The sequence below is a fragment of the Danio aesculapii genome, chromosome 22 (assembly GCF_903798145.1).
Source record: "Danio aesculapii chromosome 22, fDanAes4.1, whole genome shotgun sequence".
NCBI classification, from domain to species: Eukaryota; Metazoa; Chordata; class Actinopteri; order Cypriniformes; family Danionidae; genus Danio; species Danio aesculapii.
This window is the reverse complement of record NC_079456.1, coordinates 18,111,586-18,129,348: the sequence shown is the minus strand read 5'-3', so window position 1 is coordinate 18,129,348 and position 17,763 is coordinate 18,111,586. Positions and strand designations below refer to the sequence as shown.

Sequence of the window (17,763 nt, the reverse complement as noted above, 5' to 3'; positions counted from 1 at the left end):
ACGAAGATGAGGAAAAACAACAAAGCAATAAAGATGATTTAAAGTTGATGTAAACCAGAAGTCGCTGAGAATTTTATTTCAGTATGTTAATGTTCTTCCAAACAAAAGGATTGAGTAGGGGGTGGGACTTTCTTTAGCACATCATTCCCTAATAGCAAACTAACGGTAAGAGAGGGTATTAATATGAAGTTGCTGAAGAAGCCTTCAGATTGACGTCAACAGAACGACTGCCACTCTAAACACAGAAACAAATGGTCAGACTTATTTTGACGTGTACCAAAACCAACAATTTTTATTAGTAGATTAATTTACATGAATGTAGCGCATTATTCCCTAATAGCAAACTAACGGTAAGAGAGGACCGTATTAATATGAAGTTGCTATTAAAGCCTTCAAATTGACATCAACAGAATGACCACCACTCTAAATGCAGAAACAAATGGTCAGACTTATATTGACGTGTACCAGAACCAACAATTTCTTTTAGTGGATTAACTTGCATGGATTAAGTGCATCATTATCTAATAGCAAACTAACGGTAAGAGAGGGTATTAATATGAAGTTGCTAAGGAAGCCTTCACATTCATGTCAACAGAACGACTGCCACTCTAAACACAGAAAGAAATGGCCAGACTTATATTGACGTGTACCAAAACCAACAATTTTTATTAGTAGATTAATTTGCATGAACGTAGCGCATTATTGCCTAATAGCAAACTAACGGTAAGAGAGGGTATTAATAAAAAGTTGCTATCGAAGCCTTTAAATTGACATCAACAGAATGACCGCCACTCTAAATGCAGAAACAAATGGTCAGACTTTTATTAATGTATACCAAAACCAACAATTTCTTTTAGTGAATTAACTTGCATGAATTTAGCGCATCATCTAATAGCAAACTGACGGTAAGAGAGGACCGCATTAATATAAAGTTGCTATACGGAAGCTCTCAGGTTTATGTCAACAGAATGACCGCCACTCCAATTGCTGGAGCAAATGGACATACTCATTGAAGATTACCAAAACCAAAAATTTTTTAGCAGATTAATTTGCATGGATTAATTATCCACTTTATGAATAACAATGTGAGCTAGCAGAATAAACATTGTAAATTTAGTTTTCAAGTCGACTTTAAAGTCCTCACAAAAATGATACAGAGGAAATATATTGTTTGAATTACTTCATGAGAGATTTTGTCTAGCTGATGAATGATAAAAACACTTGACAGCCAATCAGATTCCATCCTGTCAAAGTCTGGCCGTTTAAAGTCACAGTGCCTTGTTGCAAACACCAAAATAATATATGGAGTTGACAAATCACTTCCACAAAGAAAAATTGTAAATGGTTGTCAAATGGTTGCTTAAATGTTTTAAGGCATTGCCACAATTTATTTGTTGGTGGTTTCTTTCCTACCCCAAATCGTAAAATGTTTGAAAGTCCACCCCCACCCCGACACACAAGAGTATTGTTGGATGTCTAATGTTTTGTTTTTCAGTTGTAAAAGAGCTAATTATGACAATGTAGGAATCACATGGACAGACTAATTAGTGAAAGAAACTTTTTAAGGCAATAAAAAAAGGCTTTACTCTCCTTATTAGCTGGTTAGAAAGGCTGGTTACTTCAATTAAGTTCACAATTTTTGTTTTCCCTTTATCAGAAGTCAGCAATTAAATTGTTTTGTTGTGTTCCTTAAAGGTTGGTTTATAGTTTTAATTCCTTTGGTTTGCTTTTAACAGTCTTTTTTACCAGTTATATGAGCAGCTATTCCATCATGGTTTTACTTTAAGTTTGTAAACTTGTGTGACGAGACCCCGTGATATTCTTCATTTACAGTAGCAAGCTGTATGCTAAGTCTTTGTTAAATTTAGTCCATATAATGAATGTTAGTTCGAGGTGTTGGTGACACTTCGAAGACTTGTTCATCAAGTTCTTCATTTCAGGTTCATTTTGAGCTGGCTGTGATCACACCAACCCTGGAATTTCAGGAGGTGTTTTGCTAATTCATTAGCACTGGAGACGATAAGAGCTGTAATCTGTGTTTTGAAAGTTGTTTAAGTTCATTGTGGCTTCCTATAAGTTTAGAAGTGACTGAAAGCCATGATAGTTTAATTATTATATTGTTATGTTCATTTATTAATTCATTCATTCATTTTCTTTTCGGCTTAGTCTCCATTAGGGCTGCAACTAACGAATATTTTAATAATCGATTAATCTGGCGATTATTTTTTTGATTAATCGATGAATCAGATAGGAAAAAAAAAACCAGAAAAGCATACATTTCCAACTCTTTATTCAAAAAAGCTCATCCCTGAGCGGTTATAATAATAATAATAATAATAATAATAATAATAAAAAAATTAAAAACGAATTGTTTTGTCCTGTTTTCAATACAAATATATTTTAAATCAAGATACATACTAGACACATGAAACACCATAAGAAATGATGTCGTGTTTTCTGAAAAAAAAACACCTCAAAATTAAGTGATTGTTTGCTTAAAACAAGGAAAATTATTTGCCAATGGGGTAAGAAAAATTATCTTAATAAGATATAATCTTAAACAGAATTTTTAAGCATCACTTAATTTTCTCATGCCATTTTACTTGTCTAGTCTTGATTTAAAATTTTGATCTGGAAATGAGACAAAATTAGCTACTAAGAAAGAAAAGTTTTCTGCAGTGCAGCTATACATGACAACAGATGAAAAAATGAATGAGCCAAAAAGGCGAGTGAATGAAAAACGTGTCTTTAGTCTTGCAATGCAAAGTAACTTTACCACCGCTGCTTTACTGCTGTTATTGACAATTTCAGGGGCAAGTTTAAAAAAAAAAATCTATCTGGCCCGGGAGTAATTTTTTTTTTAGAACATTTACCCTTAATGTTTCCGTGGCGACGCATCACAGCAGCGCTGTATGACAGATGTATCCCTTTTATTTAGTTTTTTCTGTTTTAATTCAAAATATTCACACGCTTGCTCATCATGTCATCAACTACCTGATATTCCAGTTCACATAAACATGTAAATGATCGTGATCTTTAACGTAAGATTGATGTCGCCATGTTTACTTGCAGGATTTATAAAAAGCAGAACACGCAGGATTCAGCACGCAAATTCATAAGTTACTCCCCAAATACATGCAAGTAAGTGGCTGGTGAACTTGGAAAAATAGTAGATTAAACTCTATAGTTACTTTCACTATGTGTATCTGACATGAATAAAACGCATCGGCAAATTATATTTGAATGGATTGTTAGACTTCCTTGTGTGTTTTACAAACTCTAAATGTATTGTTTTACAAGTACTTGTGTGTATTTACATGTCTAAAACATAAATTAAGTATTATATATCTTATATATATATATATATATATATATATATATATATATATATATATATATATATATATATATATATATATATATATATATATATATATATATCTTTCTCTGGCTCAGCGCCAGACACAAAACACCAGCACCAGGGACTTTACGGTTCTCACTTCAAAACAGAACAAAAGTAGGATTCTGTAGTGATTTACCCAGCTGTTGCTCCCTTCCGCATCATCCCTGTCTTTGAGGCGCTGAACTGTATCACTGTCCGAGAGACGGAGAGACGCCGTGTTCACTTCGCTCCGTGCTGAGCTAAAGTGTTCTAAAGTGTTTTTTTTTTTTTAATCAAACGTCTCCGTGTCGCGCGACACAACGAATCAATTATGAAATTGGTTGCCAACGCTTATAGTAATCGATTTTTATCGATTTAATCGATTCGTTGTTGCAGCCCTAGTCGCCATAATGTTATGTTGTTGAAGGTAAATCTTTAGTAAGTTTTCTGAGTTTTTAGCAGAAGTTAATGCTCACTCATAGTTAGCAAGCATGCAGCTAAATTCAAACAAACATTTTCTTCTGTACCTATCTAAAAAAGAAATTAGAAGTAGATTTGTGCTCGTTTAATCAACACAAGCTCATTTTTGACAACAGAGAAATATGTACCCAGACCTACCATGGTTACAGTTTTATTTTCATAAATCCACTAGAGGCAGCCATGTACGTTTTTGACAATCTCGAGCTACCAAACAAACTAGTAATGCCAGGAAAGCCTTACATACATAGGTACCCCTTGATAGCGTTCGTTTTACCATTATTTTCTGAGGGGACCATATTTCTCAGTTCTCAAAAATGTAGTCCTGGGCATATATTCCTAATAAGCCTGTGTAAGGTCTTATAGTCTTGCCTAGCTGAGAAATCCTACAAAATGTTAACATTCCAGCTTGAGCTGAGGCCAATCCAACTACAAACTATAAATAAAAAACTTTTTTAAGGAAAACCACATTGCTGCCCAAAACTGTCCTTCACAACAGGATACCACGCAGACAGCCAGATCCAGAAATATCAGGAACTAAATTGGTCATGAGGCTCGCTTGTGTGTATGTGGTAATTCAGAGGTGAAAATGAAAAATTGATTTTGCTTGGAGCATTCAATTCATTCTACAACAGCCAATTTCCCCAAAACATGTTGTAGAACACTCTAGCTCCACACTAGCTTGCTGCTTCACGTTTGTTATTAGCCTTTTCTGTTAAAACTGCTTAGACTAGCAAATAATCAGCTTTAAGTTTAGGTATCAGGTGACCCTAAAATCTTGATACATACTCCAAAAACAAAAGCAAATTGTCAGACTTTGTTTGAATATTCCCTGCAGGCACAGGACGTCAACATGACGTCATATTGACGTTGTACTCCAAAGTACAGTTGGACGTACCGGGGATGTTGGATTATGTTTGGAAATAAATTCGGGTTAACATCAGAAGCCAGCGTCAGGCCAACGTCAATATCCAACCTTAAATCAACCAAATATCAGTGTCTAATCATGTTACACCTTGACATTGTGTGATGTTGGATTTTGGTCACTTTCCAACACAACCTAAAATTAACCAAATATCAATGTTATTTGATATCGTTATTGGACGTCAAAATAATGTTGTCCTTAGACGCTGGCTAGGCATTAAATTTTGGTCATCTGACGTCATGATCTAAATCTAATCTAATATTAACATTTAATAATGTTGTATGCCTGCTAGGTTACCACAACAAACCTTTTTGTCAATGTATTTACTCGCATGGATTAATTGTTCACCTAAAGAATGCCAATGTTTGCTAGCTAATATAATACATTTTGATTTCATATGGACTCTAAATGACCTAGGGTTGAGTAAATCAGCAAATTTGACATTTTGTGTGATCTATCCCTTTATTAAATGTTTGGTTGACCTATCCTTAAAGCTGTTTTAGCCTCTCTTTTTTTATTTCATCTCCATCTCCATTGCTTTTTCACTGCACAGCCATGAGCTCTGTCTGGCATCCAAATGCCCTATTTAGAGCAGCATGTGTCTGTTGATGCCACATACAAACGCAAACTCCGAGGAAGCTTGTTGACCTTGATTGGGATGCCACGGAAAAGCAGATGAATCTGGGGTGTGGAACCCAGCCGTCGTCTTCACATGATGTATTTTTATCAAGCCGTCTCTCTGTCAACAAACACCCCGGTCGCTGTTGACAGCTGCTGCTGATGCTCCGGGGTTTGTGATGGAATATAAATGAAGGCTGAATAATAAAGTCGGGCGATGCTGTTGGCGACCTGTTGAAGTCTGGATGTTAATGTCAAACAAATGTATACCAAAGTTTTGAACCACAATCATGACTGTCTGCATTTTCTTTTTGCAGCTGATAAAATAGAGATATTTATTCAGATTGTGTTGTCAATATCTTGCTGATCACTGGTCTTTTTCTTTTCTAGATTCCATATCGAAAAAGGCTTACATCACAGAGGTGTGTTTCTGTACAGCTTCTACTTTTAGACTGCAGATAAGCGTGTTTATGCTGGGATTGATGGTGTTTTGTGTTTTTGTTATTTATTTAAGATGCCTTCATCGTCAGGCCTGCCGTCTCATGGGAAGAAGATCGGACACAGAGGAGTGGACGCTTCTGGAGAGACCACGTATAAGAAGGTGCTTTACATCTACAATAATGGATTTATTTTTTTTTTACCTAAAACAGTGTTTCTCATACTTTTTTCACCAAGTACCACCAAAAAAAAATGGTCTCTCCTAGTACCACCATAATGACTGGTATTGAAGAACATAGTAGGCCTAATTAAGCGGCTACAGCTCTGCACAGTTCACAAAGTGGCAGATTAATTCTTATTATTATGAATATTTATTATTGTCAGCCACTTTAAACATAATAAATAGTTTAAACAATAACATACTTACAGGTAAAAGATAAATAAAACGTCAACGTTTAAATTAAAATGTGATTTTAAAAGTCAATTAAAAATGGCACTGTTCTTAAAAAGTTAAAAGAAAACTGCTGTACTTAAATGTAAAGTATTATCATAAATAATAATACTGGCCATCCCAGGTGGGTCCCACGTGGGCAAATATTAGATGTGGGGCCTAACTGGTTCTACCAAGTATTGAGTCCCACATGGGCATTCAATATATATATATATATATATATATATATATATATATATATATATATATATATATATATATATATATATATATATATATATATATATATATATATTCCTTTATTAGGTACACCTTACTAGTACCAGGTTGGACGCCATTTGCCTTCAGTACTGCCTTAATCCTTCATGGCATAAATTCAACAAGTTACAGTACTGATAATATTCTTCAGAGATTTTGGTCCATATTGGCCTGTTATCTTGCTGGAAGTAGCCATAAGAAGATGGGTACACTGTAGCAATCCCAGGTGGGTTCCACATGGGCCATCCCAGATGGGTCCCACAAGGGCTACCCCAGGTGGGTTCCACATGGGCCATCCCATATTGGTTTCAGGGCATGTGCCCCAGTACCGAACCAACGCTAATGAAAGCAATGTAGTTTAATCAAAAAGTAAACTGAGCATGTGCGTAGAAAAAAACATACCCGTGCGCCCGGTGCACACACCTCTCCTGCTTGACGTCGACATGCTGCTCTGCTCCCGGTGTAAGTCCCGTTTGTGAATGTGGACGCTGAAAATATAGCCGCGCCACTCATGCGTTGTGAAGCCGGCGTAATAGCCTTTTATGCGGAGGTGTCGGCACATAGTGAGTTTTGCAAGTTGAAAAAACAAAGTTTAAGTAAAAGGATGGTGATCTTATTTAGACTAAGCATGCCTCCTGATAGATTTTTTTGCATGAAGCTAAAAAGAGGGATGATGAGTCAGGAAAGACAGACTTAATAAACCTAGTTCTCGGCCATGAGTCGGGTTTAAGACAACACACAACAGATAATTCTATAAAACATGTTTTTTTGTATTCTATAGAATTGTCTATAAAAGAAATTATGTATTACTTTTTCCCAGAAAACATATTTCTAAAGGTCCAGTTGTCTCGAAATTTTCCCCAGATGTTGGTAACAACAAAACAAATCTATATATGCAAAGAAAACAAATCTAATTAGTTTACAAATACAGTTATATGTAATAAAATGTAATGATGCAGGGAAAAAATTGAAAACAAGAAGAAAGGAAGGTGTAGAAAGGGAGTAAAAGGCCAGACAGCAGCTGAAATACATAAAAATAGTTATATTCAAATACGTTTTCCACACCGGACGGTATTTAACATTGCTAATAACCTAGTTCAGCACAAACATGTTCCAGAGCGATGACATCAATGTAAAATTTCTAGTTTTACATTTAATGTGTCTGAAAATGCAACTAAGGTCATCCATATTTTCTCCTTAGACCACATCTTCAGCGCTGAAGGGGGCCATTCAGCTGGGAATTGGCTACACGGTCGGTAACCTGAGTTCCAAGCCAGAGCGGGACGTCCTGATGCAGGATTTCTACGTGGTGGAGAGCATCTTCTTCCCCAGGTCACCCGCCTCTCCAAAGTTGAAGGTAGATGTGGAATTTCACAGGCAATAAATGTTCTTGCCTCTGTTTATCACAGTGAAGGGAGCAACCTGACGCCAGCACATCATTTCCCAGACTTCCGCTTCAAAACCTACGCTCCCGTGGCCTTCCGTTACTTCAGAGAGCTCTTCGGCATACGGCCCGACGACTATTTGGTGATAAACATAAGCTGGGTTTTATTATAAGTTTATGAATCAGCATATGTTTATGTGTGCTATTGTTTGCGTTCACTTTCAGTATTCGCTGTGTAACGAGCCGCTGATTGAACTGTCCAATCCCGGAGCCAGCGGTTCAGTCTTTTATCTCACAAAGGATGATGAGTTTATCATTAAGACAGTCATGCACAAGGAGGCCGAGTTTTTGCAGAAGCTTCTTCCTGGATATTATATGGTGAGTTGCTGGTGTTCTTTAAGTTGTGAGCCAATAGCCAATGAAAAGTTTTCAGTGTCTGATGCCATTATATAGACAGTGAGGTGGTTTTATATATATATATATATATATATATATATATATATTATACAAAACAGACAGACAACCTTAAATTTATTAGTTGAATCAAATGAACTTTTTTTAGTCATCTCAACTACTTTCATCTGTCAAACTGACTTAAAATATTAAGTTAAACTCTGTGTAACTTAAAAAAAAATTGTTGAAACCTAATTTACTTATTTTTGTTTTGACTTTTTGTCATTACATTTTTACAGTATATCAATACCATATTGGTTATTTACCAATATTACAATTAATGAGAATGCATCTGCAAGCATTTTTTCCAGAGTTATGTTGTTTTTGTTTTGTTGTTATTTCTTGAGGAATAATATATCGATGTGATATATACCTTTACTGTATTTAGTTTTTGAGCCTCAATAATTTCAGCATTTACAGAGTTATGTTGTTTTTTATGATATGATATAATAAATCAGATGAAGCTGACTCACTCTCGCTCTTTTGGAAAATAAGCATGCAGTACTATATTTGTTATTTACCAATTTTAGAATGAATGAGAACGTATCTGGCAACATATTTTCTTAATTTTTGTTGTTTTATTTTTCAGCACCATATCGGTTTACTTACCGATACTTGCAATTAAACAGCAACCGCTTTTTCTCATTGTTAGTGTTTTACTCCTAAACAGATTATTAAAGCCTCAATAATTTCAGTATTTACAGAGTTATGTTGTTTATGTTATGTTGTTCTTTTTTGAGGAACAATATATCGGTATAATATATCGGATGAAGCTATACTCTCTCTATTGGTAAATAAGCATGCCAGAACTATATTTGTTATTTACTAATTTTAGAATGAATAAGAAATTATCTGGCAACATCTTTTCTTACTTTTTATTGTTTTATTTTCCAGCACCATATCAGTTTATTCAACGATATTTACATTTAACCAACAACATTTTTTAGCATTGTTACTGTTTTATTCTTTAACAGATTATTAAATGTTTAATTATGTAGTAGTTCAGTGTTATCAAGCAATATGAGGCCAAGAAAAAGTTACTGATATACTTCTTTTTGAACCAACATAATAGTAAGTTAATATTTATGGCCAAATATTGGCCGTTCAAAAGTGTTTTTGAATCTTATATTCAGACATTTACTATTTTCGGTTTTTGAGCCTTAATAATTTTAGTATTTACAGAATTATAATGTTTTTTGTTATGTTGCTATTTTTTAAAATAATTTTCTTTATTGTTTTTTGAACACAATGATGAGCAAATTTGGTCCAACAAACATTTACACAACAAATGACAATACAAGAGACAATATTAAAACAGTACTCATGGAAGTAAAATAATAATAGATAAATACAATAAATCAAATATTTAAAAAATTTATAAATAAATAACTCATTCATTCATTTTCTTTTTGGCTTAGTCCCTTGATTAATCAGGGGTCCCCACAGCGAAATAAACCGCCAACTTATCCAGCTTATGTTCTACACAGCAGATGCCCTTCCAGCTGCAACCCATTACTGGGAAACGTCCATACACTCTCACTCACACAAATACACTGTGGACAATTTAGCTTACCCAATTCACCTATATCATATGTCTTCAGACTGTGGGGGACACTGGAGCAACCAGAGGAAACCCATGCAAAAACAGAGGGAACACGCAAACTTCACACAGAAATGCCAGGCTTAAACCAGCAACCTTCTTGCTGTGAGGCGACAGTGCTACTCGCTGTGCCACCGTGCCGCCCTAGTTTAGTGGAAAAAAAAAATTACTGATATACTTATCTTTGAACCAACATGACTGCACTAATATTTATGGCCAAATACCGGCCATGCGAATTAGTATTTAAATCTTTGATTCAGATCTCTACTATTTTCATTTTCTGAACACAATACTTTCAGTATTTACAGAATTATGTTCTTTTTGTTATGTTGTGATTTATTTATTTTAGAACTTTCTTTATTGTTTTTTAAACACTCAAACGCAATGATGAGCAAATTTGGTCCAACAAACACATACACAACAATTGACAATACAAGATACAATATACAAACAGTTCTCATGGAAGTAAAATAATAATAGATAAATACAATAAATCAAAAATAAAATTAAAAAATCATTCTTTCGTTTTTTTTCCGCTAAGGCCCTTTAATAATCAGGGGTTGCCACAGTGAAATAAACCGCCAACTTATCCAGCATATATTCTATGCAGCGGATGCCCTTCCAGCAGCAACCCATCACTGTTAAACACCCATACACTCCCACTCACACACACACATATAGGGGGAGTAGGGGTGTAACCCCGGTGTCCTGGCCAAATTCCCTCAATCGGCCCTTAACTTCATGGCCTCCCAATCATCCCCATCCACGGTATGGCTCTATCACTATTTCTCCATTCCACCAATAGATGGTGTGTGGTGAGCGTACTGGCGCCGTTGTCCTGTGGCTGCCATCGCATCATCCAAGTGGATGCTGCACACTGGTGGTGGTGTGGAGAGGCCACCCCTCATGATTGTGAAGCGCTTTGGGTGTATGGCCAAACACAATAAATGCGCTATATAAATACACATTACTTACTACGGACAATTTAGCTTACCCAATTCACCTACTGTATACCACATGTCTTTAGACTTGTGGGGGAAACCCATGCAAACACAGTAGGAACGCGCAAACTCCACACAGAAATGTCAACTGACCCAGCTGTGGCTCAAACCAGCGACCTTCTTGCTGTGAGGCGACATCGCTAACCACTGCGCCACCGCAACACCCCAAATTAAAAAACTAAATAGTAATAATAAAATACAAAGAATTTGTAAACAATTCGATTAGAAGTTAAAACAATACTAACCTTCAGTTTTAATCTAAATTAGTCTATTGCTCTTCAATTTTAATATTTCCTGTCAAATTTATGTTTAAAATAATCTATGAAAGGTTGCCAGATTAACTTATTTTTTAGGGAGAATCTGATTTTATTCAGTTTCAAATGTTTCATTACATCCCTCATTAGATGTATAAATGTAGGAGCTGCTTTTTGTTTCCAGTTTAATAATATTAACCTTTGTGACAAAAGACTGACATATGGAACTATATTTTGTTCAGTACCGTTTTTAGCTATCTCAAAATCAGTCATGCCTAGAACTGAATAAGGGGATCTGGATCTATTGGCTTTTGACAAACTGTTGAAAAAGTTAGAAAGATATTTTCCCAGTAAGACGATAATTTTGGGCAGCTCCAAAGTAAATGAGCCAGTGATCACATGCAGGGTCCACTTCTAGAAATATCTTACTAGGTTTTTGTTTGGACCAATGAAGACGATGTATTACTTTAATGTTTGAGGCCATGCCTTGCACATGTTGTGTTATTTTCTTGAGGAACAGTATATCGGTACCATATTGGTTATTGACTGATTATTTATTAATCAGCAATGTTTTGCAAAATGTATTTTTAATAACTTTTTAAAAACATTGCAGGTCGTAGCACTGAAATATTTTTGATCTCTTAATTCTTGGCTAAACTACTTGCTATTTTTACTTTTTGCTAAACATTTGTAAGTTATTTTGCTCGCTGCCTGGTTAAACAATAATAGTACCTGACTAGCCAAGAAGCTATTTTAAACCAATTTCTCCCCTGAGGCGATATGTCTGCTATTTTCCTGAATAACACAAATAAACGACACACTTAGCATTTGAAACCGTGCTCATTCCACCGCTCCGTCTTCATTGGACCATAGTTTCCAGGAGAACATGAGGGTTTTTTTTTCAGTAGAGGATGCCTAAATAGCTTCTCAGTGTCAGCTGGTTTGGTTTGTTCCATCTATTCATCTGAAGCTAATGAGCCCATGAATGGTGACGGATCAGTCATTGTTCAGCAGTAATACTGACATTGGTCCATTCACATACAGAAATCTGTCTTTTACTCTGTTTGGTACTGTCTTTTTTCTGTTTCTCCTTTTTGGTCGTACCTTGTTGAACAGGTCACCTTTGGGAATGTGATGGACGCTAAGCTTCTTTAGGTTGGACGTTTGCTTCATTGCTTTTCCTTTTTTGTGTGGTGCTTTTTAAGAGGATATAAACTTTAAGCTAATTGGGGTCAGGATTTACTACGTTCTGGAAGATTTGCTGGCAAACCGAATTGACTGACTTATGAAAGCTTTTTTCCTTTGGTTGAAATGGTGGGTTTTAAGTGCGGAATCAATTGCATAACTTGTTTTATTAAACTATTAATTAACATTTAGAAGTAGTTACTCAAAAAATGGGGGTTTGCATGTCATATAGAAACAGGTCTGTTAATGATTTTGTAAATTCAAGTGGATGTGTTTAATACTGATGCAATTTAAAGGAATAGTTCCTCAGAAAACATTCATTGTTATCCTGAGTCCATCTGATTTATTTTCCGCCATCGGGTATAAAATGAGATGTTTTGATTAATGTTGATGTTGCTCCTTTCCAGCTAAATTGAATGCTGTAAAACAAAGAGAACTATAAATGTAATTATGCTTTAATGCTTATAATAACTGGTAATTATAGAGAATGTCACTAGAATTAGTTTCTTTTTTAAAATGTCACTTTTTCTTTTTCTCTTAAAGATACAATGTTGACCCATGCAACTTCAAGTTAGTTAAAAAATTGATTTAAAAAGTGTTGTTAATTATTTTTTTTATGTCAAGAGTTTATTGTCTTGATTATTGAAGTAATATTTTCACATATTGTAGCGCACATAATTTCAATATCATGTGAATAAAGAGACCAACCCATCCGCAAAAATAATAATAAACTAGTTTAACATCATTCAGAACAAAATAAGGCCAAAACAATGATTGCTTGAAGTTTATTTCAAGAATTTAAAACACTATGAAATACCATTGGTCTTTGATGATGATGATGTAATATGTGGATGTGGCTCTGAGGCTCCACCTTTTTTGACATGGACATTTTTTTGGATTCATTTCCTCTATTCAGTCCATTATCAAATACTTCAACCTCCACATCAAAGTGTCTGAAAGATAAGAAGGTCAAGGTTCTCTAGGATTGGCCTGCCCAATCACTAGATATGAACATTATTGAGCATATCTGGGGTAAGATTAAGGAGGAGGCATTAAAGTTGAATCGAAAAAATCTTGATGAATTCTGGGAGTCCTGCAAGAACACTTTCTTTGCCATTCCAGATGACTTTATTAAGAATTTAATTGAGTCATTGCAGAGATGTATGGATGCAGTCCTCCAAGCTCATGGGATTCATACACAATATTAATTCTTTTTTCTCTGCACCATGACTTTAAATTCTATACTGTAAATTATTTCTGTTAAGTGACGAGGCTTTTGTCTAAGCAAAGTCAGACCTCTCTTTTTGTTTGTATTATTCTGTTTTAAAATAGCAATTTAGTTATGGCAGAAAATATTTTATTTTGTAAAAAATGTGCAGCATTTAAGAAAAAAATGAAAGGGGTCTTCACCTTAAATTAGTTTCAAATAATTTTGTGACGAAATTGCGTCATGGGTCAGGTAAATCGTTACATCCTTATTCGAAAACCAATAACTAGGCCCACACAGAATCTGCGCGCGCAGAATTCCGCAGATTTTCTGCCGATTTTCTGCAGTATTCCGCAGATTTTTAGCCCATCATTAATTCTGTTTATTTACTTGAGTAAATGTGTGTAAATCTATATTTATTCAGTTTTTAAATTAAGTACAGTAATATTATTGACTAATCTATCTTTTGATAAATATATTATATGAGAGACTTGTATGTTTACCAAATAAAGTGAATCTAATCGGATTTGCATTTTAAACATTATATAAAAGATATTATTATTCAAAAAGATATTATTTTTTATTTCACATATTAAAGTTTTAGTTATGATACTCCCAAAATAATTCCGCAGAAATCCACAGATTTTTACTAAAATTCTCAGCAGAAATAGCAAAAAATGTCAGCAGATTCCGTCTGGCTCTACCAATAACAAATACAAGTATAAAAACATGTAGCACAGCATATTTGTTTACATCTGTTGATTGTTTAATCTTTCAAATGTTTTTCTCCTCAGAACTTGAATCAGAATCCTCGCACCTTATTACCCAAGTTCTTCGGTCTCTACTGCGTACAATCGGGTGGCAAGAACATTCGAATGGTGGTGATGAACAACGTTTTGCCCAGGGTGGTGCGCATGCACCTTAAATACGACTTAAAGGGGTCCACATACAAGAGACGGGCTTCAAAAAAAGAGCGGGAAAAAGCAAAACCAACTTTTAAAGACCTCGACTTCATGCAGGAATTACCAGATGGACTCATGCTGGACACGGACACATACAACGCCATGGTCAAAACCTTACAGAGAGACTGTTTGGTAAGTTCTGGACATGACAAAACATTTGAACCGGACAAAAGTTTGTAATGAGTAGGATTTTTAAGATATTTTTGAAGCTGTTCTGCTTAAAAAGCTACATTACTTTGATCAAAAATACAGTAAAATTGTGAAACATGATTACAGTTTAAAATAAATGCTTCCCTATTTAATGTAGTTTAAAATTGTGTTTATTCCTGATTTAAAGCTACACTTTCACAATCATAACCTCCGTCTTCAGGTGTCGAATGATTCTTTGGAAATCATTATAATATTATGATCTGCTGCTCAATAAATATTTATTAATTCCTTACATTTATATAGCTCGTTTTTAGAGACTCTACGCTTTACACAATGGGGGGATCTACTCATCCACCACCAGTGTGCAGCATCCACCTGGATGACACTACGGCAGCCATATTGCACCAGACCACACACCCCACACCAGATAATTGGTGGAGAAGAGACAGGGTGATGAAGCCAATTATGATATGGGGAGGGTTAGGAGGTCATGATAGACAGAGGCCAGTGGACAAATTTGGCCAGGATGCCGGGGTTAAACCCCTACTTGTTTTCAAAGAACATCCTGGCATTTTTAATGACCACAGAGAGTCAGGACCCCGGTTTAACGTCTCATCCAAAAGACAGCACTCACTAAGCAGTAAAGAGTCCCCTTCACTATATTGGAGCGTTAGAACCCACACAGACCCCAGGTTGCCCCCTGCTGCCCTCACTAACACCATTTCCGACAGCAACCTAGCTTTCCCATGTGGTCTCACATCCAGGTGCTGACCAGGCGCAGCCCTGCTTTGCTTCAGTGGGTGACCATGTGGGAGTTGCAGAGAGCTAGCGGCCGACGTTATTATTATTATTATTATTATTATTATTAATGGTGTAGAAAACTGCTGTGTGACTTCACAGTGATATGGAAACTGTGACACAGTAGCATTCAAAAGTGCCATAAAATATACTTATTTTTATTTATCAAGGACACAATAAACTGCTCAAATCAAATCAAAGACTATTTAATGTTAAAAACAGATAATATTTTGTTTCAAACAAATGCTGTTATTTTGATTTTTGTTTGTCAAGTAGTTTTTAAAAGTAATGTGCATCCCAGTTTCCACAAAACTATGAAGCAGGGAACAAGTTTTCAACGTTAATAAGAATCAATATTACTAATAACTGATCATAATAAACCAGCAAATCTTATAATGATTGAATCTATATTGTTTCTTACTAGATCATAAATGCATTTTGTTTAAAAAAATAGTTTTGGTCATAAATAAATGTTGTATTTGATCAAATAAATGCACCTTTATCGAGCAGAACAGGCTCTTTTTAAAACATGAAAAATTAAACCGATTTCAAACTTTGATCAGTAGTCAATTCGGAGCTGATATTGAGATGTTTTTGGTGTGTAGGTCTTGGAAAGCTTTAAGATTATGGATTACAGTTTGCTGCTTGGCGTTCACAACATCGATCAGGCAGCAAAAGAGCAGCAGATGGAGGGATCTCAGGGCAACAGTGATGAAAAGAGGCCGCTGGCACAGAAAGCGCTTTACACCACTGCCATGGAGTCCATACAGGGAGCGTCAGCCTGTGGAGAGGGCATTGACACAGAGGACACGTGAGTGACCAGTTTACTCCATGTTTGAGATTTATAAATGATATTTAAATATGTATATACAGTGGATACGGAAGGTATTCAGACCCCCTTCAATTTTTCACTTTGTTATATTGCAGCCATTTGCTAAAATCATTTAGGTTCATTTTTTCCCTCATTAATGTTCTCAAAGCACCCCATATTGACAGAAAAACACAGAATTGTTGACAAAAAGAAAAACTGAAATATCACATGGTCCTAAGTATTCAGACCCTTTGCTAAGTATTTAGTAGAATCACCCTTTTGATCTAATACAGCCAGGAGTCTACAAGGAAAGATGCCACAAGGATTTGGGGATCCTCTGCCGTTCCTCCTTGCAGATCCTCTCCAGTTCTGTCAGGTTGGATGATAAGAGTGAAAAATTTAGGGGGGGTCTGAATGCTTTCCGTACCCACTGTATGTGATGCATTTATGCAGGCGTTGAAAAAAGTGTTTATATATATTTAATTGTTTAGAAAATGATTTTATCTAAAGTAACATAAACTACATCTATGCTAATCCCCATAAATTCAATTATATTGTGGCTCATTTTCATTTTCAGATTTCATATTTCACTAAATATTGCTAAAGCGTTTTCAGACTAAACATTTCTATTTCTATTTTGCTTAAAATTTTATTCTTCGTCTTCTTATTTTTATTATTATAATTATTATTAAAAAATTTTCTGGAAAGTCTGAATTTGAGTTTGCAGGGTTTATAAAAACAAAAGATGTTAAAATTTAACTGTCCTGTCAGTTAAAAATCCTCTTTCTTTTTTTAAACCTTTTTATTTAAGATTTTTCTTTCTTTTTTTTTCTAGAACAACCCCTTCCCCAACAATTTAACCCATTAGATATTAGGGAATAGATAAAAAAATATTATATTAAAAAAATAAGGAAAATAATACAAAATAAATAAATATTTAAAAGGTACTGCCATCATAATTACTTTTCAGGGGATACATTTGTACATCAAGTTACATTGTAGTTATAGCAGATTACATTGGTGATAGGTTAAGTAACCTCTAAATATACATATCTAAATATGTTGTAATACTTTTCCAGCTTTTCGGAAAAATATCAGTCTTCATTTGTAGACATGCGGTCTTTTTTTTTATTATTACATAGACCTTGTTAAATCTCTGAATCCACTGAGCCACCTTTGGAGGACCTTCTTCCATTCAATGTACTGTTATCTTTTTGGGGGGAACCAGTAATAATATCCTTAGTACAAATCTTTTTTCTTCATTAACTATTTCTTTGGACAGTGCTCCCATTAAGCACACAACTGGACCAAGGGGTATTATTATTTTTTTTTTGTAACATTTTTCCCAAAGTCTTGAATCTTAGGGCAGTCTCAAAAATGTGGGTTTTTTGAGTGGGTCAATTTTACCA

At 35.1% G+C, this 17,763-nt stretch overlaps 1 protein-coding gene across 2 annotated transcripts in view; it reads left to right on the top strand.

The window, feature by feature from the left end:
* The window catches only part of LOC130215560 (phosphatidylinositol 4-phosphate 5-kinase type-1 gamma-like), a 50,219-nt gene that overhangs the window by 7,043 nt on the left and 25,413 nt on the right, over positions 1–17,763 (top strand). For both annotated transcript variants that reach the window (XM_056447392.1, XM_056447393.1), the window contains exons 2-8: positions 5,793–5,824; positions 5,917–6,003; positions 7,751–7,881; positions 7,959–8,076; positions 8,159–8,311; positions 14,428–14,727; positions 16,149–16,354. In XM_056447392.1, the coding sequence (XP_056303367.1) occupies positions 5,793–5,824; positions 5,917–6,003; positions 7,751–7,881; positions 7,959–8,076; positions 8,159–8,311; positions 14,428–14,727; positions 16,149–16,354 (1,027 nt within the window). The remainder of the gene's footprint in view (positions 1–5,792; positions 5,825–5,916; positions 6,004–7,750; positions 7,882–7,958; positions 8,077–8,158; positions 8,312–14,427; positions 14,728–16,148; positions 16,355–17,763) is intronic.